The 27,475-nt window shown below is 42.2% G+C and overlaps 1 protein-coding gene and 2 long non-coding RNA genes across 3 annotated transcripts in view; 1 reads left to right on the top strand and 2 right to left on the bottom strand.

The window, feature by feature from the left end:
* CPNE8 (copine 8) overlaps positions 1–27,475 on the bottom strand; it is a 246,775-nt gene that overhangs the window by 130,954 nt on the left and 88,346 nt on the right. The window contains 4 exon segments of the mRNA XM_075064967.1: positions 9,490–9,565; positions 11,864–11,905; positions 17,997–18,101; positions 22,803–22,906. Of these exon segments, the coding sequence (XP_074921068.1) occupies positions 9,490–9,565; positions 11,864–11,905; positions 17,997–18,101; positions 22,803–22,906 (327 nt within the window).
* The window catches only part of LOC142046736 (uncharacterized), a 471,037-nt gene that overhangs the window by 389,931 nt on the left and 53,631 nt on the right, over positions 1–27,475 (top strand). The window lies entirely within an intron of this gene.
* Positions 187–8,263, bottom strand: LOC142046737 (uncharacterized). Its single transcript, XR_012655722.1, has 3 exons — positions 7,976–8,263; positions 792–843; positions 187–377 (listed from the first exon to the last, which is right to left on the bottom strand). It is a non-coding gene; the product is annotated as an uncharacterized LOC142046737 (long non-coding RNA).

The following is a 27,475-nucleotide window of genomic DNA, read 5'->3' as shown; positions in this document are numbered from 1 at the left end:
CATATTTTCTGTCTTATTAGCTGTCCCTTTCCTAATGGTTCCTAACATACTGTTGGCTTTTTATTGTACTGCTGCTTCACATAGAGCAGATGTTTTCAGAGAACTATTCACAATGATTTCAAGATCTCTTTCTTGAGTGGCAATAGCTAATTTAGACCCCATCACTTTGTATGTACAGTTGGGATTATGTTTTTGAATGTGCTTTGCTTACCTGCTGATGTCTCCAGGCCTGAAGAGATGGACCCTGAGGAATTGTGAGAGGGATCGGGGAGTGAGGGATGATCCCCTGGCAAGGATACTCACAGTGGAGAGGCTGCGAAGGTTTCCACTGTGAAGAGCAGGGTTGCATTCAAGTTGGAAGGGCTGAGGTGGCTGTCCTAGTTCAATGAGAGGAGAGGGCTGTGCTAGAGAGCTGCAGCATGGTGAGGAACACCAGGGCTGTACGTTGCATGCACTATAGGGACTATGGTGGGGAATTTTGGACTATGGTTGTGGGACTTTTGTGATTTATGTGCACAGAACTGTTGTAATAAATTAACCTCACAAGGGCTATTTGCCCTCACAAAGACTCTTCAGATTATTTCCCGTGAAACTGAAGTAGGAAAACTGAGCAAGATTCACTTGTAATCCTGTGGCCTGCCGCAAGAGGGTGCTCCTGGCAGGACTGCCCTAGACACTCTTATTGAAGAGGGATCATGCTAAAATTTAACCTTATAGGCTATGCGATCGGGGGGGTAGTGATGCCAAATACAAGTGAAAAAGACAGAGTGGATGGGGACAGGTACTCCTACCTGATGGTATGGACTCTGTTTAAAGAATCCTAGCTGCCATCTGACCTTCCTCCTGCAGTGTTTAAAGACAGAACTGATCAGATTCAACTGGGAGTCTTTGTTTCTTCCCAGTGAAATCACTGATAGGTTGGTTTAGCTGGATGAGCCTTAGACCTGGTGTGAGGACAGTACTGCAGTCAAAGGAAATGCAGAGGAAGCAGCACTGGTTCTCCTCTACCCAGTGAAATTACTAAAAGCTGAAATCATTAAGTACTGGGGGCTAAGTGATGGAACCTCAGAACACTGCATTGCTGCTAAAGGAAGTGGCAAGCAAAGGCAGTAGCAATGTTAGCAAGCAGAGGCAGCAATAGTGATCAGTACCATTAGAGATCAGCTGCAGAGGTATCACTCAGCCAATCCTCCTTCCCAGGAGCAGGAATTAAACCCACCTGACTGCATCCTTGGATTTTGAGATGTTTGTGACCATGGACAACCAACAGTGGTTGCAGCAGACAGCAAAGGGAATAGCATGTGAGACAGACCCAGGCCAGTGGCATACAGGAGTCTGGTAGAGGGCAAATATACTGGTCACTGGATGAGTAGTTTTCTGTTCCCCGAGTAACCAGAGCAGGGGCTGCACTAGAGTAATCAGGAACCTGCTAGAACCAATTAAGGCAGACAGGCTGATTAGAACACATGCAGCCAATCAAGGCAGGCTAATCAGGGCACCTGGGTTTAAAAAGGAGCTCACTCCAGTCAGGGAGGGGGGAGCCAGAGGAGAGGAAGTGTGTGTGAGGAGCTGGGAGCAAGAGGCACAAGGAGCTGAGAGTGAGAGGGTGTGCTGCTGGAGGACTAAGGAGTACAAGCGTTATCAGACACCAGGAGGAAGGTCCTGTGGTGAGGATAAAGAAGGTGTTTGGAGGAGGCCATGGGGAAGTAGCCCAGGGAGTTGTAGCTGTCATGCAGCTGTTACAGGAGGCACTATAGACAGCTGCAATCCACAGGGCCCTGGGCTGGAAACCAGAGTAGAGGGCGGGCCCGGGTTCCTCCCAAACCTCCCAACTCCTGATCAGACACAGGAGGAGTTGATTCAGATTGTGGGGAAGATCAATGACATGAGCAAATCTGCCAGTAAGCGCAGGAACCACCAAGATAGAGGAGGAACTTTGTCACACGTATTAAAGGGACATTCATCTGTCAAGACTTTCACACCACAAGATGGGAAACTGAGGCAAAGAATTACTGTCCAAGATAGTGCGAGGTGGACATTTACTTATTGTTTGCGTACTTATGAATCACTGTTGTGGTGTTTTGGCAAATTAAAGTTGTGTTCCCTCTCCTTTTAACAGAAGTTTTCTTTTGTTATATACTGTGACAGGGTCAGGCCAGATGGCTACAGGAGAGTGACAGAAGGCAGATATTAGCCTCAGGTAAAGCAGGTCCCTTTTCCTTGGGTAAGGTAATAGGGGCAGTTCCAGAACAATTAGGAACTTGCTGGAACCAATTAAGAAGCTGCTAGAATCAATTAAGATAGACAGGCTAATCACAGCATCTGATTTAAAAAGGACTTCACTTCAGTGAGAAGTGCACACGGAGCTGAGAGTGAGAGGGTGTCCTGCTGGAGGACTGAGAAGTACAAATGCTATCTGGCATCAGGAAGAAGGTCCCGTGGTGAGGATACAGAAGGTGTTGGGAGGAGGCCACGGGGAAGTAGCCCAGGGAGTTGTAGCTGTCACACAGGTGTTACATGAAACAGTGCAGACAGCTGTGATCCACAGGGCCCTGGGCTGGAACCCGGAGTAGAGGGCGGGCCCAGGTTCCCCTCATCCCCCCCAACTCCCTGTTGGATACAGGAGGAGCTGACCTGGACTGTGGGTCCCACCAGAGGGGAAGGTCCCTGGCCTATCCCCCGACCCACTAGGTGGGTCAGCAGAGACTCTGGAGATTGTTTTCCTCTCTTTCCCTGTGCTGGCCAGTGATGAGATTAGCTGAGTGAACAGCAGATTTGAGTCACTAGCAAAAGTGTCCAAACTGAGGGCTGATGTGAATCTCTGAGGTGAGCAAATCCGCCAATAAGCACAGGACCCACCTAGGCAGAGGAGGAACTTTGTCACAATACAGATTCAGTGCTTGCAAGCTGGGAAGTATTATGTAATACTCGTTTACACAAAGAGATTTATTAGGATGCAGCATGTACTAACTTCAGCACACACAGGCCAGACTGAATTTCTTGCTAACCCTCTACGTCAGATCAACAGCATAACATATAAGACAACTTCACACTAAGATAAAGACATAGAACCATCTACTGATAGAGGTGATGTCTACACTAATCATTACAATTCCCCCCCCTCCAGTTAAATAAGAATTTAAATAGTAACGCCTAAGAATCCAAGTAGTTTGCGATTTATGCAGGTTTCTGTGTTCATCTGCCCATTCGAGTCCTGTATTCTGTCATGGACATATTGCTTATAGTTGGATCTAGATATCTGTGAGTGCAGGTTTCATGCCCTCTAGGTTAGACCTGTCTCTTGTAGATTGAGATCCTGAGAACACCCTGGCAATTTCTCCAGCACAACCGGTCTCCTATTACAAGCCACAGGAGCATGTCCAAATCCTCCTCTGCATCCTTTTCGATTCGGCTGTTGAGCATCCACAGTGTTTGTCCTCTCCTTTCTTTCAATGAATCAGAACGCCAGTTCTTGATGCAGTACAAATAGATGAGGCTCTTGCTTTTTGTATTGGCAAATACAAGTTCTTTAGTTTCTCCATCACTGTGTAAGGTCTCCTCCACTAAGATCAATTTTGGATTTTTTTCTAGGCTGTTTTTTCCAGTTGCATGGCCACATCTTCTTTCCTGAATGGGCACATATTTTCCCATTTTTCTGGCATCTGGTATCTGGGATGCTTACTTCTGGCCTATCTGTTCCTCCGCCTTCTGGAATTCTGTCCTCAGGTTACTTATGTAACACTCTGCCACATTACCTCCCTGTGCAGGAGCAGGGCTTTGCCAGTTCTTGCTGCCTGAACATCAAGTCACAGGAAATCATGGGTTTGCAGAGTCCAAAATCTCATAAGGAGAGTAATGGATAATTGAATCACAGCTGATGCTGGTATGCCAAGACAACAAAAGGTGACTTTGTAACCCAATTTTGTTGGTCTTCACTGACTAAGACTTTAAGCAGAGAACCAAATATGTGGTTTATTCTCTCCACTTCCCCATTATTCACAGAGTGGGCAACAGCAGTCCTCAGGTTGGTTATCTGAAGATGTTGACAAACCTCGCATAATAACTGTGATTCAAATTCCTTCCCCAATCAGTGTGGAAGCAGCTTAGTGGACCAAAACTGCAACACTACGTTTCATCAATGCATTCATAACTCTCTCAGTCCTTTTATGCTTCAGGAGTTGCACCACCGCATACTTTGAAAAAGTATGATACGCCACCAGCAAATACTGATTTCCAGCAGGTGTTTCTGGCCTTTCAAGTCAACCTGTCTGAACTCCCAGAGCTTAGTATGTTGAAGCATTTCCCCTAAAAGAGCTCTGCCTGTTCTTGCTGGTGTTTTCCTTTGTTGACAAATAAGTACCTAGTCCTTAACACCTGCAGCTATGCCTTACCAAAAAAATCTGTCTGACACTGGGAGAATACCAAGGCCAACCAGAGCTGGAGGGGCCACATCCTGAGTCTGTCGCGATGAACTACATACTTGGATGCCAACATATGACCCAGGAGTTGGAGGCACGCTCTGGTGGTCATCACAGGGAACCTTGTGACCACGCCAATGAGCTCCCTTACGGTTTTGAATCTGTCCACAAGAAGGGAGGCTCTGGCCGACGTCGCATATATAATTGCCCCCAATGAATTCTATGCCGATATGGACTTGGTGGTGTTTACCAATGGCCCCAGTGTGGTGCACGTGGACAGGAGAAGTGTTACATGATCCTGTTCCTGTGACCTGGAGCCGCCCCTGACCAGCCAGTCATTGAGGTAGGGAAAGATCTGGACCCTCCCACACCGATGCCTGAGGTAGGTCGCTACCACAGACATACACTTTGTGAAGACTCCGGGAGCTATGGATAGGCCAAACGGGAGCACAGTTTGGCTCCTGCCCTACCGTGAAGCAGAGGAAACGCCTGTGGCCCTCAAATATATGAATGTGAAAGTACGTGTCCTGTAGATCGAGGGCAGCGTGCCAGTCTCTGAGATCCAGGGAGGGGACGATGGAGGCCAGAGAGATCATGCGAAACTTGAACTTGGAGATATTTAAGAGTAGGTTAGATAAAAGTCTATCAGGCATGGTCTAGACACTATTTGGTCCTGCCATGAGGGCAGGGGACTGGACTCAATGACCTCTCAAGATCCCTTCCAGTCCTAGAGTCTATGAATCTATGAACTTTACCATGTACTGGTTCAGGCCCTGCTGGTCCAGGATGGGCCTGAGACCCCATTTGGCCTTCGGAGTAAGAAAATAGCAGGAGTGCCATCCCTTGGGTCTGAACTCCGCTGGCACCACCTCCACTGTTCCTAAGACAAGGAGCTGCCTCACCTCCTGCTCAAGTAAGCTCTCGTGAGAGGGGTCCCTGAAGAGGGATGGGGATGGAATGGAAGAGCCACCCGGCCGGTGCTGAAGCCAAGAGAACATTGAAAAGGAATTCTGAGGGTTGCTCCACCTCCTCAGCTTGTAGGAGGCAGCTTGATGCCACCCTTTCAACAGTTCCTGGTGGGCTTTTGTGTCCTCCCATAAGACAGCAGAGGAGAGCCCATGATTGCCTCATCGGGGAGGATGAGGATGGGCGTGCCACAAGTCCCGCTACTCGGTCCCCTTCTGAGTGCAGGACTGGGGATGAGTGCTCCACTGATTCTTCTCTGGAAGGCTGAGAAAGTGAGACCAACAGTCTTTCCAAGGCTCCAGCCACCAAGCGAGCCACCACCAGAGGCTGTGTCAGGGCCCTCGGGGCCCATTGGTACCATGGTGCTGGCCAGCGAGCCTGGTGTAACTGTACCTGCTGTGGCACCATCGGAGCGGGCTGTCCTGCCTGACTCGCCTGGCCCACTGACTGTCGACTTTCAAGGGAGGCCGGGCTGGCTTACGATCGACTGCTATCCCTGGACGGGGATGAGTGGCAGCAGCGGGAGCGGTGCTGAACAAGGGACCATGATCCCGGCGTGGAGGAACAGTAATATGGTCTATAGCGGCTGCTCCATAAACGGCTCCAACAGGAGGATCAGCAATGGTGGGGTTCCGGAGATCAACACTTGGGGCTGTGGGAACAATGCTGTGGCAGGGACCTCGAACAAGACAAAGAGTGGGAATGGCACTGATGTCTGTACCACGAGAGGCTATGATAGCTTCTTGAAGATAATGACCTCCAGTGCAATCTGTCCCGGTCTTGGTGCGGCCTGCTCTCATCGTGAGGTCTACGTTCCCTCGAGGCAAAGCAGTGCCTGAAACCCCTACTGGTCAGTATTCAGCCAGACAACCTGGTGGGGGTCGATGGGGACCAGCGCGGGCTGTGCATGGGGAGGTCACTGAGCAGAGAACGGCATCGGGTACCTTCCCTCGACTGTGTGCGGTACCATCCAGGCACGACTGTGGGGGTCTGCGTGGTGGCTTGCCTCTGAACCGGGGAGCCGTTGATGGTACTGCTACCAGTACCGGTAGAGAAATAATGTCTCGAGCCACCTGAAGGGCCTCTGTCATGGAGGGCACCCGAACGTGGCCACTGGTGTCCAGGGAGGTCAGCTCAGAGTGGGCTGGGCTACTTCGCTCAACTTGAGTTGGAGGCCACGAGGCCGATGGGGACTGAGAGCTACCCAGCACGGGTCTAGTCTCTCTCACAGCCTTGTTCCGGTGCCTTTGCGGAGAAGACATCTTCACCTTTTTAGAGTGTCCCGTGGACAGAGAGAGAGCGGTGCCGACTGGTGGAGGGCACTGTTGGGTCGCCATTCACCGATGCTGCGGTGCTCAGTGCCGACTTGGAGTGGTGCAGCAGTGTCAGAGTCACGGCCAACTCCATCAAAATGGCTTGGAGCCAAATGTCCCGATCCTTCTTGGTCCAAGGTTTGACGGATCTGCAAATCTTGCTGCGGTCGCTTTCCCGCAGACAGGGTAAACAGTCCGCATGCTGGTCACTCACAGACATAGGCCGTTGGCAAGTGTCACACGACTTAAAGCCCGGAGCATGCCCCAATTCGGGCGCACTTAACTAATAGAGAGAGAGAGAGAGAGAGAGAGAGAGAGAGAGAGAATATGTGTGTGTGTGTGTGTGTGAGTAAGAGAGAAAGAGAAAAAAGTAACTACGGGCACTACTAACTAACAAAGTCCAAAGAGGGAAAGCTACAGCAGAGCTGGAGCAGAGCAGTTCCAAAGTACCTTCACTGGCAGCAAGAAGGAAGTGAGGGTGGGGGGAGCGCACAGCGCCCTTTATACCGCGCCATGCCAGCACCACTCCAGGGGCCTCTAGAGGCACTTCCCTATGGGTACTGTTAAGGGGAAAACTTCCGGCACTGGTGCACAAGGCAAGCACGCACACCTACTGTGGAATGCACATGAGTAATCACTTGAAGAAGAACCTCCCTTTGGAAGGGGAGATTGGATGTGAATCCTGGGAAGTGTTATGAACTTCAAAGGACTATACTAAACAATGTCCCAGACAAGAATGGACTTTTAGAACAAACAGTGTCAAATCGTTTACCTGGGTACTCTGTAGGGGAAGGTGAATACAAAGACTGCATATCTGGTTATGTAAAAATTCAGCCTTTTGAAGCTACACCCTGAAAGGATCACTGTCTGCCATAACAGTTCCTGGAACATGAAGTTCAAAGGCTCAAGCTGTATAAATGAAAGACTGAACAATTCATGAGTGTGCTAGTTCTGACCTAAGGCTGTTGTGAACTTGCAACCACAGAAAAAACCCTTTAAGAGGCTTGAAAGACTGATGCCTATCAGAGGCCTTGTTGGAGTTGGGGCAGACAGTGGCCTGTTTAGGCAATCTGGGTTGCTGGGAATATCATAGTGCAGGCAGGGAACCATGCTGCCTGGAAAAACACTCTGGTCAGAAAGGGGAGAGAGAGAGAGAGAGAGAGAGGTCTCCATCTAAGAGAGGTGATGACTGATGAGCCAGGAGCCTAAAGTAGCAGCCCTTGATAGACTGCAGAGGGGAATACAGGTGCAGTTGCCATGAATTGTGATATACATCACCTGCTTTTGGGCTCCTGACTCCCCCCTTCTACATTTTGCTTCCATTTCTCTGGGGGAGTTAGCTTGTGCTTCTGTGTCCTGCTCATACTTGCCCCCCACTCCTAAGAGGAAAGCAGGGAGCTAATGAGGCAAATAAAAGGAAGTTCTTCACACAATGCACAGTCAACTTGTGGAACTCCTTGCCTGAGGAGGTTGTGAAGGCTAGGACTATAACAGGGTTTAAAAGAGAACTGGATAAATTCATGAAGGTTAAGTCCATTAATGTCTATTAGCCAGGATGGGTAAGGAATGGTGTTCCTAGCCTCTGTCAGGCAGGAGAGAGCTCACTTGATCATTACCTGTTAGGTTCACTCCCTTTGGGGCACCTGGCATTGGTCAGTGTCGATAATACAGGATACTGGGCTCGATGGACCTTTAGTCCTATCCAGTATGGCCATTCTTATGTTCTTAAATGTCACATATGGAGCGACAAAAAACTTGGCATCTCTGAGGTGATCCCACTGAGGTCACTGACACCATTGTCCATGCCTGCCCTTCTCCAAGACCTTGTAAGTTTCAAGAAGGAAATCAGCAATTACTATGTAGAATGACACTAAAAGGTTTTTTTCTCTCTGTGGTTACCAATACCGCAAAAACAGGAAAGGCAACTGCTGCTCACATGTACAGTGGCACTATGCAGCCACATATCAAGAAGAAACTAAGTTCTGCCTTCACAGTCTAACAAACCATGAGAAGAGAGTCCTGGCATCATAAGGCATACACCAGATGCCTGCTGAATGTGGTTCTGACTGGCTCCAGGAGGACAAATACCACCCAAGTTCAAAGAAGAGAATGGCCCTTTTATACATGAGGGAAACCAGCCTTTACCATACATTGACAGAATATATTTACTGAATTTAATTTTCTTCCTGTGGTATAATGAACATTTTCCTTTTTAATAAATTGGAGCAGGTCATATGGTTATGACTACTGATGTTAGGAAACCAACACGTCATCTGACAAATCTAGTCTGAGGCCTGATTAAACTTTTTAAAAGATTTCTTTTAAAATTTAGCTTCATAGCTGCTACAGAGACAAAATAAATCCAGTGATACATTATGAAATGAAACACTAAGCAAAGATTACAAGGTTACAAGTGTTTCTTTTTCTTTTAACTGCTTACTTTGGCACTTTAGATGACTTCTGTTTGCCATATGCACATTGTTTAAAACAGCTTTGTGCAGAAATAAAAAAAACAAGTATTCTGAGAAAGAAGAGCTACAGAACAAAAGATTATTTTTTGTTAATTTTTTCAAAACATCACTGAAGATACTGCTCTTGTCTAAAGAACATATGTTTTTAAACTTATTTCTGAAACAATCCTTTTTGACCCAGAACATCTGTTTTCCCCTTTATAAAGGCTTGGATTCTGATAGTAACCCTGCACATTGACCAATTTGACAAGCAAGCATTGAAAGTTCTCAACTTTATCCATTTCCTCAAGATAAATAAAAAGAAAAGTTCAAAATATTTACCTCATATACATTGAACTGTGATTGCCCTCTAGACAATTCCCTATAACTTGTTGTGAATTCTCCAATGAAATCATGGCTAGGGAAAAAAAAAGTTTTCAAATCAACAGATACACAGCATAAACTACTTTTCCATTAATTACAAAAATACATCTAAAGTGAAGCACAACTGAACAGACATATGAGAAAAAGGATGATAGCAAAAGGTTTGTTATTCTGTTGATTTAAATATAATGTATGTTCATTACTCTTCCCCCAAAATCATAATTATAGACTTGATTAAATCCATCTGATAGCTTATGTTAACTATACCCAACACAGAATGAAGAACTAGATTGCCAATTTACAACCAGCACTGAGTAAAAACTGTGCACCGTGAGCAGAACCTGAAAGGAATGGTCAACAGTCCTCCATTCTCTCTCTGGCTCCCCACCTGCACCATGACAAGAGTGCGAGTGGGTGTCTGAATGAGAAGCGTGTTGGGTGGGAAGGGGAAGGAAGTAATTTGCAACTGGGAGAAGTCAGTCCTGAACCATGTTGATTTGTGTACTGGAGGGGAAGAGCCAAAGCTCTACTCACTCCTTTTACTTGTCCACCCACCTGCTTGGGAGGGGAAAAATAGTGGCTCTGCAGGTACTGCTCACCCCCCCGTGCTAGAATCCATTGATCACATAGTTTGTACAGCAGATTAAGGGAATGCTTTGTAGGGGGACAGACCTCAGTATTGAAGCAAAAATTATAGTAATAAAATTATAACCAGCTTCTTAAAAGTTTTTACAAACTTCTTTTTACCTTTATTGAATATAACTACAAAAATGTTATAGCCAAAATGCTTGAAAATACAACAATACACATGTTTAGCTAATTATGTTACAAAATGTTAAAGCTAATCAAAACATTCCAAAAAGGTTTCTGCTTCTAGCTCTCAAGAGCAAGCAAATGAATCCTGTAAACACTTTTGGAAGGAACCTGATTGTAAGGGTTGTGTTATCAAAGCAATAAATCTAGAGGTAAAGTGGATCTATAACACCCACCCACTTCTTTTCTTTTAAAAGAAAAACTTGAGTTTAAATCCACACGAAGGTCCAAAATTATCCTTACTTCAAATAATTTATTTTGTAAATATACTAAAGTATTCATTCTTTAAAAAAAAAAATTGGAAAATATTTATGGTGGAACTCACGTTTCCACTTAAATCTTTGGCGTTTGTTTCTCAAACGCCTAAGATGGCATAAGCTTATTTTAACATGTATATTTGGAAATATTTTGTATCTAAATGCAAGCCTTCATATAAGAACTGCCTAATATCTTTGTTATGAGTAGTAAAATATTTAATGTATAAATATAACTATTCAATGCTAGATTACTAAATATATAACACTATTAAAGTACATAATATTTATATTAATGGAGAATTAATTAATTACTGGCAACACACAAGTAAAACCTCACCCATTGCAAAAATACAAGAAAATCTTCATTTCAAAAAGTGTCATGTAAAATAACAACTTAGGCCAAAGACCTTCCAAGAGTTATTTAATTTTAATAACTACTTTAAGAACCAAAAACTTATAAAAGGAATAGAAGTTTCAACGTTTTCAAAACAAAATTTCATTTCCTGTGCAAGTAATAAAAATTTTAAAAATCTCAGAAGAAATAACTTCTAAAGTTAGTTTTAACCGTTATCTAAATCTTTTCTGCCATCAAAAAAAGCAATTAAAATGAGCATATTCATTAACCAAACAGCATATTCAGAAGCCAAAAGTGTCAACTAGCCAATAAAGCATAAAGCCAATAAAAAAAACCCAGAAGCCAACTTGAATCTAAGCATTAGATCTCTTAATTTCAGCATGGAGCCTAGTACTGGGAGTAGTTTCCTTCTGTACTTGGTGATGTGGATCTCAACATCTGCTGGAGGAAGGAGAGCAGGAAAGGTGCACAACAAATCTTTTCTTTTGAAATAAGTTCAAGTGGAGAGCTCCACCCACGCTCTACAGGTTGACCATGCCCAGAAGAATTACTATAGACCAAGGGCTTACAATAACCCTTGGGTAAACAAACTTGCAGATCCTGTTTGAATTATTATTAGAGAGTAGCTTCAATATTGCAAAGTCCAAGCAACTCTCATACCTTTAGTGAGCTTTGGAAATTATGCAACGATCGGGCCTTTTCTACAATAATCTAAAAAGGATATTAGTTGAAACAAGGAAGTAATTATGTGGAACTGTACTCTTTTCTTGATACACATACATAATAGCTATTGACATTATATGCATATCTAATTCTTATTAAAGAACAATTAACCTCTAAGACTGATTTTAAAATACACATTTTTCACAATCCAATTTTAGTGATTCGTAATATAGAAGTATCTTACCTTCCATCTCTATCCCAATCATACACCTCTATTTTAATTGTTCTGCAAAAAAAATATGTTTTTAAAATGCAAGTTTTCACTAAACACCATGCTTAATATTTGAAAACAAAATATGCTAATGAAAATGAACTCTGTTTTCAAAGATTATTTTCCATTAAAAGCAGGAAGCTCAGATAGTTTGGCTGTTTGCTTACTTTAAGTAGAAAATACTTTCTTGAGCGATTTAGTTATAATTTCCCATCATTTAACATTTTTAGCCATCTAGCACCCTACAAAAAACATTTTATACCAGCTAAGATTTAATACTAAATTCATTTTAGTCCAAGTAATTTTCTTCAAATAAAGAGTTAATAAAAATAAATAAAATTAAAATTTCATTAAAGACAAAGTTATTCTTTTTACATGGGATTTATGGGATCATTTCCACAGAATATGCCTCAGGTGCAAGCACAAAACAAATTACAAGATTTAGGAGCGTACATTCCTTTCTAATACTGTCTCTCACGTATTGATAATGCAGAAAGTTCAACCGGGGGGGTGCTCCAGAGTTCCAGCTAGGACTGGTGTTATTTAATATGTCTGTTAATGATCCGGAAAAGGGAATGGACAGTAAGCACGCAAAATTCGATGAAGAGAAAAAAGTTATTTAGGTTAGTCAAAAACTAGAGAAGACCAAGAAACTTCAGAGGGACATTGTACATTGGAAGCAATCATATGAACTACCTTACACATTTCTTGGTTCTTAACTGAAAGTAACTACTCAGGAAAAAGACCTGTCACTAGGGACAGCTCAATGAAAGGCTCCACTAAACATACTGCAGTGGTCAAGAGATAGACTGTGCCAGCAGAGGAAAGAAAACACTTGTCCCTTTAAAGAACGCATCCCTCCTTTGCCCCCCTGTTCCTCATGGGCTTTGGTGGGGGTGTTCTTTGACAGATTAAACAAAGACTTTGAGACTAGAGTAGGACCAGGTTTTCCCTTTGGCATCTGGGATAGAATTACCAAGTTGGCATGGGTGCAGTGGGTATTTTCACCTTTTCAGCAGCTCAGGGACCCAGTGGATAGATTAGATTGTAAAACTCATGTTGTCACAACACAGCAGGTACCCAGTGCAGGTGCTTGCACAATAGGGGTCTGGTTCCCTGATAAACAGGAACAGAAGCAGATTACAAGAAGGCATCTCCTTAAGATGGGGAATGGAGTATTGGCTTCTAAATCTGGTACAGTGAGGAGACAAATCTTTTTTCTCAAACCATCATCTTTCATGTGAGGATAAGGCACTGGGATCCCAGCTGGAGGGCATAAGCACCCTAAAAACAGGGGCTGAAAGGACAGAAGGGGGAGTAGGGGACAAGAGTGAGATCTTAACGAGTTTGGGGGAAAGGCAGCCAGCTCCAAGCTGGGAAGGAGGGCCCCAGGGGTTCCTACCTAATCTCAGGTCCAGTCAAGCCCCTCCTGGTTCCACTCCCTGCTCCCTGGCCTGATCCCAGGTCCTGCAGCAGCCACTTCAGCTCACCTGGGTCCTGCTCTCACCTCCAAGCCAATGCCCCTCACCCCTAGTGTGAGAGAGTTTATTTCATTGCAGGGGTGCGAACGCACCTGTTCTGTTGGCACTGGTCCCAGGAACAGTATGGGGACCAAGTTAAAGAAGGTTGAAGACAGCCCCCCTCCCCCAAGTAGAACAGGAAGGATGACAGTAAATGAGTTACAACTAGATGGTTTCCCAGATGTGTTACTTAATAAAGTTACAACCTAGTTAAACCATGTTCTTGGTATCTTGTCTTTTTTTCTGTGGTGTCTGGGACAACATTAGGATACATAAATGTAATGTAAACATGATGCTATTGTAATAAATCAATAGAATGCACACACCAGGATTTCCATGTTCAGAACGAGTCACTGCATCTCAAAAAAGTTATAACAAAAACAGAAGGGATTTAGAGTCAGATGACAAAATAACTGGAGACCTGGAAAGATTTTCATGAGAGAAACTGAAAACTCTGGGACTGTTATAAAGGGAGAATATGACAGAATGAATGGCATGCAGAAGGTAAACCAAATGCTCCATTTACCTTTTCTTATAATTAAGGGAAAGATTCTGTCACGCATATTTTTAGTAAAAGTCACAGACAGTTCACAGACAATAAAGAAAAATTCACAGAAGCCCATGACTTATTCATGACTTTTACTAAAAATATGCATGACAAAATGAGGAGCTGCAGGCTCCCCACATCAACAGGGGGGAATGGCTCAGAGGTGCAGGGTCCCCCCACTGCCCACAGCAGGGCACACCCTCCACCCATGGTGGCTGGGACTTCCCGGGAGACCCGCTGCCTGCAGCGGCAAGGAGTTTGGGGTCCCCATGCCACCTCAGAGGTCCGGCTCCAGGAGTGGCAGAGAACTCTACAGCTCCTAGGTGCTGGGGACTCAAGTCACTGAGGTCTCTGAAAATCACAGATTCCGTGACTGCCATGACCTCCATGACAAAATCATTGCCCTACTTATAATAAAAGGACCAGGGGACATTCAATGTAATTGAAAAAAGTTAGCAAATTTTAAACCAAGAGGAAAAACTTCTTTATACAACACATAATTAAGTTGTGGACTTACTGCCACCAGATATTATTACGGCTGAAACCTTTCTAGGACTAAAAATAGAATTGGACATTTACATGGATAATGGCTATATCCATGAATGTTAGAATAAAAAAAATAAGGATCTACAACTACCCACTTGACAATATTAGGAAGAAACTCCTATTAGGGATGGGTTATTCCTTAATTGTATCCTAGAGAGTATCTTGTACCTCCTTCTGAAGAATATAGTATTGGCTACTGTTTGACACAGGATATTGGATTAGTTTATCAATCAGATCCAGTATAGCAATTCTTATATTGCTATGTATTTCTTAATATTATTTATGCATGCATCCAACATGCACAACCTTGACAATGTTCTCTTTATATTTTAGGAAATTATACCATAAATTGCTAAAGTATTAGCTGCTTATTCATCCATAAGACAGTCTTCAGCATAAGAGAGAGCAGCAAATGCTGAATGATAACAAATGAAAAAAGGTTTCCCTACCTCCCACTCTTTATGGGTGATTGATAGACATATATAGAAATTGGGAGAAAATTCTCCTGCTTCAAGGTGTCACTGCTGCTAGTGTATACAGTACTGAGGAAAATGGCTTCCCTAGAACTAACAGACTCAAATATCACTACTGATATGTAACAAAAACACCAGGAGATTGTATCTTCTCAGAAAAACCATTTACAGGAAAAGGAACATTCTGTTTTCTGAAAAGCTCCAGTACTGAATGGACTCTATTTACATCAATGAAGTGAACTAGAGACTGATTTTCCTCCCTCTTTTAAAACACATTAGATTACTTAATTTTAGTCCTCAGACTACTGGTTTGATGTTCTTTCCTGGAAAGGAACTTTTTCTTGGAGGTATGTTTCACAAATAGTTGAATGAATTAAAGAAGAAATCAGTGCTTTGGCAGCTGTTTTGCCTCTCTGATCTCCTGCAAAAGAGGCAATGAGGCAGTCTGGATAATCTTTCTCACTTCCAAGTAAAATTTAAGGACTTAAACCACATAATTTAATATACAATGTGTTTTTTTAAAAAACATATTTCATGTTCATGGAAAAGGAAGTGAAGGATGCCTCCTGATTAGTGTGAAAGTTACCCTTTAGAATGAAGATGGAAACATCTCCAAAGACTAATTTGTCTCACTGGTGAAAAATTATGAAAATTAAAATTGGCACTGAAAAGGGAAATGATAAACTAACAGGGGTATAAAATACAGCACATCACAAGGAGGCTGTTATTCTAGCTATTTGCTGCTTGACTTCAAGATTTGTGAGGAGTGCTAGTTACTTAGACAAACACACCTTGACACTTGAGCCACAAATCATGCCACAGTGATAGATAGCTGAAAACTGTATGGTAAATCAGTTCATGAGACAAAAGATTGTCTATGTGGCCGCCAGGGCTTCTCCATGGTCCAAAGTGTCAGTTCAACAAACCAGACACTTCGGAGACCAACTTGATGCAATTTTCTTAGCAACTTGGGAATAAGGGTTAAGAGAGAAGGTATGGGTAATGTTGGGATTTTTACAAAAACAACAGATAACTTGTATATGCCTTCTAATGTGGTACCGTTGATCTGCTGTAGAATAGTTACCACTTTGCAATTGTGGCAAATAGCCAAATTTCCCATGAGTTCTCTACCTCCTACAAATTAGATAATATATGTGGGGGAAAAGGATCCTGCATTGCTTAGGGTACATGGTAGAAAGACTCAGCCAGTTCGTAGCAATATTTATTTTCCCAGCTATGTGAATGACTGAGTGCCAAAAGTTTCTTTTCCTGCCCATTTCAGGATGGGCAACTCTTCTTTGAGCAGGGCTACATACTCTCCCCAAAGCATTCCATAACGAGAAGGCTAGCTGTTGATTTTCAATTTTATACATCACATGAGACATTCATTTAGCAAAATATCTTGAAAAAGTTAAAAGTAGCACTGGCTAGAAAATCAGTAGGTATAATGGCACTACCCGAACATCAACGTCTTTAGTGAGAAAAGATGCATTTAGATCTGCCTTCAAGCCCTTGTCACCTGTATCAAACATATACCTCCTTAAAAGTGCCGTTCTCTTCCTGTCTGACAAGTCAGATGAAGCTGTTCGCTATATGTAAATACACAATTTCTTAGAGCCCTCTGAAATATGGGAATTCATAAAGACTTTCATAAGGAAATTCAAAAATTCCACTTATCCTGGAGGAGCATTTCATAATTTATCAAACACCTTTGTCAGCTAAGATTTATTGTCCAGGCCCTTTTCAAACACAATTGATCCTTTTTGTCCGCTGGCTTGGAACATATGGGGACAATTCTTTCATTTTTGTAATCATTGGGAAAATTTTTTCCTTTACTATAGAAAGTAGTGCAATATACTAAGACAAGAGCCTTGAACTCTACTCTGCTTGTCTCCTCAGTATTAAAAATACCCAGGAAAGTGTCCTCATTTTTAATGCAGGAAAGTGTCCTCAACCTAAAGTTCCAATAAGAATGATAAAGAAATTTCCCCTTCTCCTCAAAAACTTTGGGTCAGTTAGGCTTGGATTTCTTTGCATCCTTTAGGAGAGAAAGGCTTGCTAGGCTTATTATCATGAAAGTGTGGTTCTCAACTCTTAGTGAATGAGAATGCTTCTTGCTCTTATGCTGCTTAGTACTGACTACTTGGAGTAGGCTGAGTGACAGATAGCTGTGTACATTTTTGGTGTCCTTTGAGGCCTGGATGAGATGTCCCAACAGCTCCAGATACAAGGTTGAGACAAGGAAGCAGGGCCACGATAAATGGGCTGAGAGCAACTGCAGCAATGTTTCAGTGCACCTAGAAAACACTGGTGGTAACAATGAGAGGTAGTCAACATGTAGAGTTAAACCTTTTTTTTCTTGTGGGTTCTGTCAGAATTTAATGTGGAGTATGTCTATTTGTAAGAAGTTTTGGAGATGCCAAATGTTTCTAGACTCTGTGCATGGTTGGGTCTTGAGCTGGTCTGACTCCTCTATACTTCAGGCACACAGGTCCTTATGTATGTGGCAGCTGGACACTGCAGACAAAAATCATTTGATAAAATACCTTATTTTTCTGTGACTTTTTCCCAGCACCCTCTGATGTACAAGTTCCACCCCTGAGGAAAGTAGTGGATCAGTATTTGCTTCTCACTGAAGCAGAGCAGAAACTAGTTTCTGTGCACAGTAATAGCAGTGACTCCTTTTGATGGAGAGAGGATTATTTACTAGTTTGAATTACTCATGATACTTGCTGCATGATTAATACTTTTGCCTTGTTCATTTATGTGTAATGCCTATGCTTTGTGACTTTTATCTCCTACCTAAAAGGAACTTTGCTCACATCTAAGTAAAGGATTCAGATAAATATTTTTTTTTAATTTAACCAATGTTTTGAACTAATTTTACGTCTTCTAAAATGAACATTAAATAACCCAACCAAAAAATTCAGAAGCAGCAATGCTTACAGAAGTTATTCACACAAGAATTTGTAAGTTAAAAGAAAATGACCTCTGCATATAGAACTCAGTCTTTATCTTACCTGTCATAGTCTCCGTTACACAGCGCTCTGACAGAGATCTTGAATGCCTGCCACACTGGATTTAATGTATTTTTTACAACTTCTGTCTTATGACAGATTGTAAAACTGGAAAGAAAAAAAATATTTTTTTCACTTTTGAATGATCAAATGTGGAGTAACAAATATGCAGAAGTAGTCAATCTCTTTATTGCTCTACCGCAGTATTCAAAGAATTTAATTCTAAAGCTAGGATGTCCAAATACAATCTAAAACAGAAGTATGGCAAAGTGTAGGACTAGGAAGATTTTACCTAACTGGAAAAGGGCAGATTTTAGAATTTATAAACTTGCAGTTGTGCCAGTTCATGACTGCTGTGTTCATTTTAACAGTGGTATTTGGTTCTATAAACGTTGGAACTCAGAGAAGGTGAGCTGGGTCCTTGTTACTCTTTGACTGCTTGCACATGGAAAAACTCTTGAGCTATTTTTCTGGACTTGGACAGACTTACTTCAGAGAAACCACCAGGACCCTTCTAATGGATGGCCTAGCTCTAGAAAAATGTAGATGGAACTGTTTTTTTAATGCAGATCATTTTTCCTGAATCATGTGATTCTACACATCCAGAAAAAGTTTCATGTATGTGGCCACTGACAGCCATTGGAGACTAGGCAGGGACTACTTTTGTGCCTAGGGCCCAGTACAGTCTTCCTATATGGCCTCTGTGTTTGCACAACACCAAACATGATGGAGCCCTGAACCTGACAGAGGCCTTTGACTCTAACCAGGATGTAAATACTAAATAAATGTTAATAAACACAATGTTATGCACAGAAATAGGACACTTAAAATGTTGAACTGACCCAGAAGCTGGTTAAAAAGAACAGAGTGCAATTGACTTTACAACTTGTTTCACAGCTTGCATCACTTTGTTTTATCTTCCGTATGGATAGGAAATGTCTGCACAGATTGATTTGGAAGGAAATTCCAGGTGGACTATTCTGTGCATTGGGATCATAAAATTTTTGGTGGAATGCACAACTACTGTGGCCCCAGGAACCAGAACAGAATTTGGATCTGAGTGTTCTACAAGTTCTTCTCCTCAGGCCAGCTAATCATACCAGTAGAGAACCACAATCCTCAATCCTTCTCCCAGAAAAAGATTTCCAAACAACACCTGGGAAAATATTTACTCCATTAAAAAAAAATAAATCAAAATCTGAACAAAAATTGTGAAACATGGTAAACCTTCATGTCCAATCAGCCTGCCCGTATCACTTCTCATTTCCCATTGCTTTGTCTGTATACACAAGACAGTAAACTTAGTGAGGCAGACTGAGTAGTCATATTTGTCCGAGCAGTGTCCAGCCACTATTGCTGCTATGTAAATAATAATCATTTGCTTCTGGAGACAAGTTGTAGCAACAGAAATCCATAGATGCCAAGTTTTGTGCAACTCCATGTGACATTTCTTGACAGTGAGAAATAGTCAATGATAGCCCATTTAGGGTCCGTTTGTGTATCAATTCCAATCATTTCTGTTTAGAGATACTATTAATTTTTAAAATAAATTATCTTTTAGCCCTCATTTTACATTCAAAATAGTAAAACACTATTGGTCAGGAATGAGATTTTGTACCTCAAAAATCTCAGGGAAGTGGCAATAATGATTTTTTATTAATGATTTTGATTTTTGTTTCTTTTAAAATAAAGAGCAATATGATGGCACATCTCTTACATTCACGATTCAATTAACCTCAATGGTGTTGAATAAAAATTATTTTAAATTTGAAATGTTTTTCTTTCGGAAAAGAGGTACTGAGATGAATTCTAATGTGGCATCTATTTATCAGTTATCGAGAACAGGTTAAAATTTATTCCCTATAAATGATTCCATTAAATGGGAGATATACTTTGGATATGGAAGTTAAGTTTTGACCTACAAGCATTTTGTAGCTGAACTGAAAAGATACTATTCTACTTTCAATTTGGAATTTAATAATAACAATCACACTGTTAATTGTTTGGATGTACTGGTTACCAGTTTTATAACAAAATTACTACAACTCTCTCTTGGAAAGTTAGAACAAATTATTGATTTTAATCATTGTGGCAGAGCTCTGACCTTGCTCCCGTGAGTCCTGCGCTTCTAGGCGGTTTATGCTAGCCTCAGTGGCTGACTGTGACCCTCCACGTAGCCATTCTCTCTCTAGGGCCAGGGTTACAGTCTACTGAGCCCTTTTCATCATAGGCCTGCAAGGAGGTTGATGAGAGAACTCCCACAGTCTCTGTTCAGCCTCCTATCCTGACAAGGACCTGACTTCCCCTCCCAGGAGATGTTCCTGTAGCGGTGGGTTTGGGGGAACCCAGGCCCGCCCTCTACTCCGGTTCCAGCCCAGGGACCCTAATGGTAGCAGTTGTTGGCAGCCAACCTTTCACTGCCAGAGTTGCTACATTTCCCTGGGCCACTTCCCCACAGCTCTTCTGCTTCTCCCTTCTTCACCCTTACCTTAGGGCTCCTTTAACGATGGTCTGAGGTGTCTTCAGTAACCAGTCCTTCAGCCACACTTCCTCGCCTCTGGCTCCCTAGCTCCTCTCTGTCTGACTGAAGTGAGCCCTTTTTATAGTATCAGCAGGGCCTTAATTAGAGTCAGGTGGTTACATTAACTGAATGGCCTCACCTGACTCTTTGCAGGTTAATTAGAGTTAGGTGTTTTCATCAGCCTGGAGCAGCCCCTGCTCTGGTCAGTCAGGGAACAGAAAACTGTTAACCCTGTGGCCAGTATATCTGCCTTCTGCTATTCTGCTGTACCCAGCTGGCCTGGCTCTATCACAATCATATACAAAATCTAACCTGAGCATTATTTGCTGTTTTACACCTAATTGTTGAGTTTGGATAATATGACCTATTCAGATAATGTACAACTAAAATGTGTGAAAGGTTTAAAGCACATAGCTGTTATAATTAGACAACATGTAACAAAAAGGTTATAATTAGAAAGGTTAGGACTCTTCAGGCTAGTATTTGGGGTGCCTCTCCAGTCCAGTCTTCCTAATTCAAATCAAATAGGTCCTTGAAGATTTCTAGCCCAGGCTCAAATAGAAGAGCCCCTCTGAACTGCTGACTCCTCAGAGGTCCCATAAAGTTCCCCTGCTCACAGCTATAATGTCTGATAGTCACACCCTATTCCAGTGACTGTGTCCTGGCTTCTGCTGCAGCCTGCTCCGTACACAGTTCCTTGGGGCTTTCTCCCTGCATCTGGCTTCCCTGTTGCTCCTGGCTTCCATGCTGCTGCTATTTTCCCAAGAACAAGATCATTTCCTGGGTCATGGTCTTTCTTTCTATCTGATCAGGAGAAGGGGATGTGCAAGGGTGAGGGGGCTAATGAGAATGACAGTTTCTTGCTTACCAGGTTCATCAAAATCCTTTCCTAAGCTCCACAGACCTAATCTTTTATCCTTGTTCTTATTGTGAAGGAGCCCCTGAAGCTCTGAGCCAAGCTGGGGCGTACCAATCCAGCTTTTCAAAGGAGTTCTGAAGTGCTGCTCCTTGTGTCCCATTATAATCCGGTTTAAGAAGCTACTAGTAGGGTTGCCACCTCTGAGGTACAAAAAACCTGGATATCTGGGATGATCCTTAGCTCATAAAATTGGGCAGCTCGGTGTGTGCACTGAGCACCCTTACAAATTTCCTAGGACAGCTACCTCAAAAAAGGGATGTTCTTGGGAAAACCGGGACAGGTGGCAACCCTAGAGGCAAGTAAGGAATTAAAGGCTCATTATGGTCACTCTCAACAGCATACAGAAGCCATTATGCCTACCACTGATGGGCTCTGGTTCTTATGGACAGGGCTCAGCCATACTTACCAGCATTCAGGAGGTTCCCCACTGACAGTCTATTGACTGTCTGAATGCATCAGTGGAAGGGAGAGGAGAGAGCAGCCTGCAATTTTTCAATGGAGCCCCAAGTACTTCTCTGCTGCACTTTATAATCTTCAGCAGCTGAGCTGTTCCAGCAAACTGCCTCAGAGGCAACTTGGCAACAGCCACTTATGTAGAACAGCCTATGTTCCAGAATTTGACAGTAAGGCTAGTTCCCCACAGACCCACCATCAGGCATGGCTAGCCTCTGGACTGCTACATTCTTGAACATGACAATGAGCAGCATACCAGAAAGGAAGACTCCAGGAAACAGGTTAAGCCAGTTGCTAACAGACCCACATGAACAGTCCCTGGACCAGGAATTAGTAGATCAGATATTTCTTAAGTGGGACAGAGATAAATCTCTTTTAGTGACTTAAGCATGAACATAGAAGATAGATACTTCTGAAAATTATTTATGTACCAAGAGGTTTTGAAATTTTATTCATAGTCTTTTTTCCCTCAGGACTCTAATGAAAAGGTTAAAATATGTCTCCAAATTTCCAGCAAAAGGACTCTTATCTAAATCAACCTTTGTGCATTAATATATTCTTCACAGATTCTTCTAGAATTCTATTAAAATTTAAGATATACCACGATTTATCTTCCATAATAATAAATTTCATGCCATTTTTCATAGCATTCTAGGTTTACTCATAAACCCATCTTTAAAATTTCTTAGTTACGTTATTTTAACGGTATTAAAATAATTGTGTTATTTCTACATTGCCATAACATTATCTAGTTTAGATTAATTAACTTGTTAAAACGGTAAACTATATTCCAAGCAAATGTTGTTAGGAGGTTACAGAATGAATTAGAGCTTGCAGTCTGACAAACATCAAAATGCAAAAACTGTATATTATAACCACCATAATCAGATATTGTCTTTATAATTTTGTTATCTACCTGCCATCTTCATTGCTTCGATAAAATACTAGGAAAGGGTCAGATTTCCCAAAGAAGTCCTTCTTGTCTAACTTGTTTGCACAAAACTGCATAAGTACAGAATCCTAAAAAAGAAATAAAGACAAAAATTATGCTCAGCATGTCAACTGCAAAAATAAAGAACAAACGACAAAAGAAAGTAGTTCATTTATAATTTTAGCATTTAGGATTATTCACTTTCAAGATAATCCCTGCACATACACATTCTTGGGATATGCCGACAGTGCAGCTTGGCCCAGTGAAACCTTCTAGAAGCAGTGCTCACTGAAGTGCTCTCAGACTCCTTTTGTCTCCAAGCATTTGGAAGGCAGGTCTATAATAGGGAGACAGGTCATGGTGCACCAAATGCCTTAGTTCCTTCCATTGCCTTCTTGGGACCAAAGTTGAAATTAACGCTGAGTAAGAGGGGAAGGTGGGTGGGGAGTGTGAATATGCAGAGTTCATCTTGAAGAATTTGGTTACAAGCGAGTAACCTTCATTTCTTCTTTGAGTGGCCTCTGCGCTTTCCTACTCTTAGGATAGTTGGATAAGCAGTACTCTTGTCTCTGGATAGTACAACATGGAGTCCTAGTTAAATAGAGACTGTAATGCTACTTCACCAAACTGCATCTGATCTAGATGCCAGCGCTAAAGAATATTTCTAAAGTTTATGAAATAGAGCTCCATGTAGCAACTGTACAGATTTCTAATATGAGAATATCATAGCTAACAGCACAGACAGCTCTCCACCACCAATATGTCTAAGGCAGGCCACAGAAGAGGCCTTTGCTCTAGTCAAGGGCACTTTAAGCTCTTCTAGAAGAGGAATAGATGTAAGTTTATAAATCTCTCCATACTGATTTTAATTCACTTAGAAAGGCATTGGCATGCGATTGCCAGACGGTTACTCTTTTCTGAATGAGAGACAAAAAAACCTAGGTGACTGCCTGTATTCCTTAAGACTAATTCAAATGAATACCGAGAGAGCTTTAGCCCTCTAAGTTGTGCTTCCCTGAAAGTAAAGCTTGGGAAAATATACTGTCAAGTTTATAGCCTGGTTAAAACTGAGTTTTGTTACAACCTTGAAGGGAAATTTCAGATGCAGACACAGGACTAGGATATTGTTGTAAGGGAGAGAGGGAAAATCAGCAATAAGAGCCTGCAACTTGCTCGCTCATCTAGTGAATTTAATAGCTATCATAAAAGCTGTCTGAATTGTGACATGAAACAGGGAACATTCTCCCATAGGCTTGAAAGGAAGTTCCATGAGCTAAGTACTAGATTGAAGTTCCATGTAGATATGGACTCACTAATCAAAGGGTTCATTAATCCCTTCAATAATCTTATTATAGCATGTCTAAATATAGTATTTTGCTTGACTACGCTTTGATGGTATCATGAAGCCAAGATGCTTGTGAGATGTACTTTAACTGACAGTTAGGACAGCCCAAAGGATTTCAAATGAAGTGATTACTTCAGTATGGATTAAACAGGAACTGAAGCTTGGTTCATGTTATTGCGGGTTACACACAAAAAGAAACTTTTCCACTTATAATCATAACTGGTGAGTTGACTGCTTCCTGGAGTTGAACAGACTCTTCTTTACTTTTTCCAGATAGCTCAAGTTCTATGGCCATGCTGTCAAGTGGAGAGTCTGGATATGGATGGCAATCCAATCTCTCTGTTAGGTGACTAAGTCTGGAATTGCAGGAGACAGATAAAACCCTTGTGATTGTCACAGTATCTGAGAATGACTAATATCTTGCCCAGGCCAGGGCAATCACAGTAACTTGGCTTTGTCTTGTTTAGTTTCCAGTAAACTCTGAATTACAAGAATTGGGGGAAATGCAGAGGAAACCAATCTCACAGCCTAGAAGAAATACATCTTACCTTGAAGCAAAACCTCTTACAACTGGAGTTGTGTCTTGCTGCAACAAAATACATCTCCAGATACCTCCACAAGGAGAAGATATAGTTTGTTACCAAGTTTTTTTAGTAACTACTTGCACCGATCACGTAAGTTTCTGCTCAGCTGATAGTCCAGTATCTTGTCCTTGTTTGCAAGGAAGATACATTTGGTATACTACGCACAACTCCCACAGAGCGGAAGTGTCTTTCCACAGCTTGCGTGTTTGTATAAAATACTGATGTAGTATTGCTGGTAACTACTTGAGCCACTCTGCCATATAGCTGAAGGAGAAACAACTTGAGAGCCCAAAGTATTGCTCTTAATACTAATATGGAGTTTTTCCTCTCTGAATTTCCAGTAACTGAACTGTTACAAAAATTTGACAAGCTTTCAGCCCAGATTGGAAGCATCTGAGTCTACTGTATCTGACAGAGTTGCAGATTTGAATGTGGGGATAGGAACACACCTCTAGGTAGTGTTTGTATTTGGTATATAGTGTCTTTTTAGCCAGTGTTGTAGAGGCCTCATCTTTAAATGCGTACATAGTATTATGTATGTCACAGAAGCAATAATGCCACCAAGCTTGAGTAAGAACAGCACTGTTTGATAATAGTTCTCCTGTAGTACTTTTATCGCTGTAAGGATTTTAAAGTGCCTTTCTTCTGGAAGATCTCTGCCCTTTAGAGAATACAAAATTTAACCAACAAAAGGTACGATGTGGGCTGGAGCTATGTGCAATTTCTTCCCATTTATCTTGAACCCCAGTGTTTGGAATAGGGTACATGACTGTGACATCCTGTGAGGATGCCCAGATGAGCCAATTGTGCAAGTAAGGGACTCTAACTTCTCAAATGTGCTGTTATTATTGACTGGCACTTGAGGTGTGCAGACAAGCTATATGGAATGACAACAAGCCATAAGTATTTTTGATGTGAATATCTGATTGAGATATGACAATAAGCATTCTGTACAGCAAGAGCCCCAAACTAGCCTTGAATTGATCAGGAGGAAATTACCATGACTTGGATATGCAAACAGAGATTGAACTTTCTGTTGAAAGAGTTGAATTTTTGAAGGTCTAAAATGGATCAGAGACCTCCATCTTTCTTTGGAATCAGAAACAACCTGGAATAAAATTCCTTCCTTTGTAACTCTTTGGGAACTACCTCTGTGGCATCCAACTCCAGTACTGAATGAAATTCTGATCTTAGCATGTCCTCAGGCAAAAGATGTATGAAAAGAGATGGGGCAGGAGAGTTGGGGTAAGGGATAATATTTAACTGAATGTTGTACGGTCTGCAAGATCCATCAGTCCATGTATATAAGAAACATGAGAGATTATTTTCAAATGAAGGTAAGCACTCTTATAGGTTTAAAACTGACCTAATTTTCTTGGGCATCCCATCAAACCTGAGGCTGGTGCAGAGGAAGATGATACAGTGGAAATCCCACTAGCTCATGGTAGCTACGGCTTGCGTTGCTGAACAAGAGGCTGCTGTTGGTATAGGAATAGAGGCTTGGTATGGTTTCTCTGGCAACAAAACTCTGATTCCCAAAATCTTTTCCTAGGGGGCTGAGAAATCCCCAGAGACCTTTCAGTAGATCTAGTATCCTTCAGCTTTTCTAGAACCTTGTCCGAAAGCTAATTAGCCTCTCACCTAATCACAGGTCCTGGATGGAGGTTCTTGTTTCTGGAAGAATTCCAGAACAACATAGATACACATGGTGCCTCAAAGTAATTGTGGATGCTCCAGCTCTAAATTTTATATCAGAAGCATCAAATGATGTTCTCAAGGAATGCATAGCAACTAAATGACCTTTGATAACCAGAGCTTTGGCCAGTTATCTCTGGTCTTCAAGCCATGACGTGACAAACAGTGCTATTGTACATTACTGCCTGATAACTCGCCACTAATTCCCAGTTTGGCAGAGGAAAACATCTTTCTACCCTCTGCATCTAGCTGTTTACTTGCTCTCACAGAAGGGGTAGAGTGGACTACACCTTTATTACAGTTATCAAGTGAGATGCACTTTATACCTCTTCTAGTCTGTCTTGAGTGCACTTCACAGGTGACTGGCCTGGCTACCCCCACCCTCTCTCAGTGGTGAAACCACATGGTCCTACCACTCAGACTGGATCTCTGAACTGCAGGCCCCATTTACTAATTGTGTTAACTTGACAGACGGTACTGGGTCTGGCACTTTTCCTCTGGGAGCTTGTGAAAGAATAAGTTTGCAGGGACAGAAAAACAGGTTCTTCAAAAAAAAAAAAAAAAAAAGTGTAATTTATTCACCCAAAGGTACATACCAAGCCAAGCAGATAGCATAAATAATTAAAGACTTATACTCTCACTTCCCCTACCTGCACCTTAATATTTCCTTGCCAGCTTGATAAGTTCCTTATAGCCCAGTTACCTCCCTCTCTAAGCTGAGAGAATCAGACTGCTTGCTGCAGCTTCTGTCTGTCTCGTTCAGCCTGTGCTCCAGGCTCAGTCTACTAACAACCCTTTCTTCCCTCCCTCCATCCCTGCTAGGCTAGCATCTTTAAGATTTTATTATACACTTTGATCCTAGGTTTGGGCCAGGAAAAGTAAACTTTGTCAGCCTAGTGGGCGCCAGGCCAGGAGTTATTTCCCACTTAATAGCTTTCCCATTGTTCCCAAAGGATGTTGCTTACGATAGCACCTTATCTTTGCCATTGTTTTATTTCCTGTTCATAAGTCAACTTCCGTTGACTTAAGTTTAT

The sequence above is a fragment of the Chelonoidis abingdonii genome, chromosome 1 (assembly GCF_003597395.2).
Source record: "Chelonoidis abingdonii isolate Lonesome George chromosome 1, CheloAbing_2.0, whole genome shotgun sequence".
NCBI lineage: Eukaryota > Metazoa > Chordata > Testudines > Testudinidae > Chelonoidis > Chelonoidis abingdonii.
The sequence above is the reverse complement of the archived record's forward strand: the minus strand, read 5'-3'. Positions and strand labels throughout refer to the sequence as shown.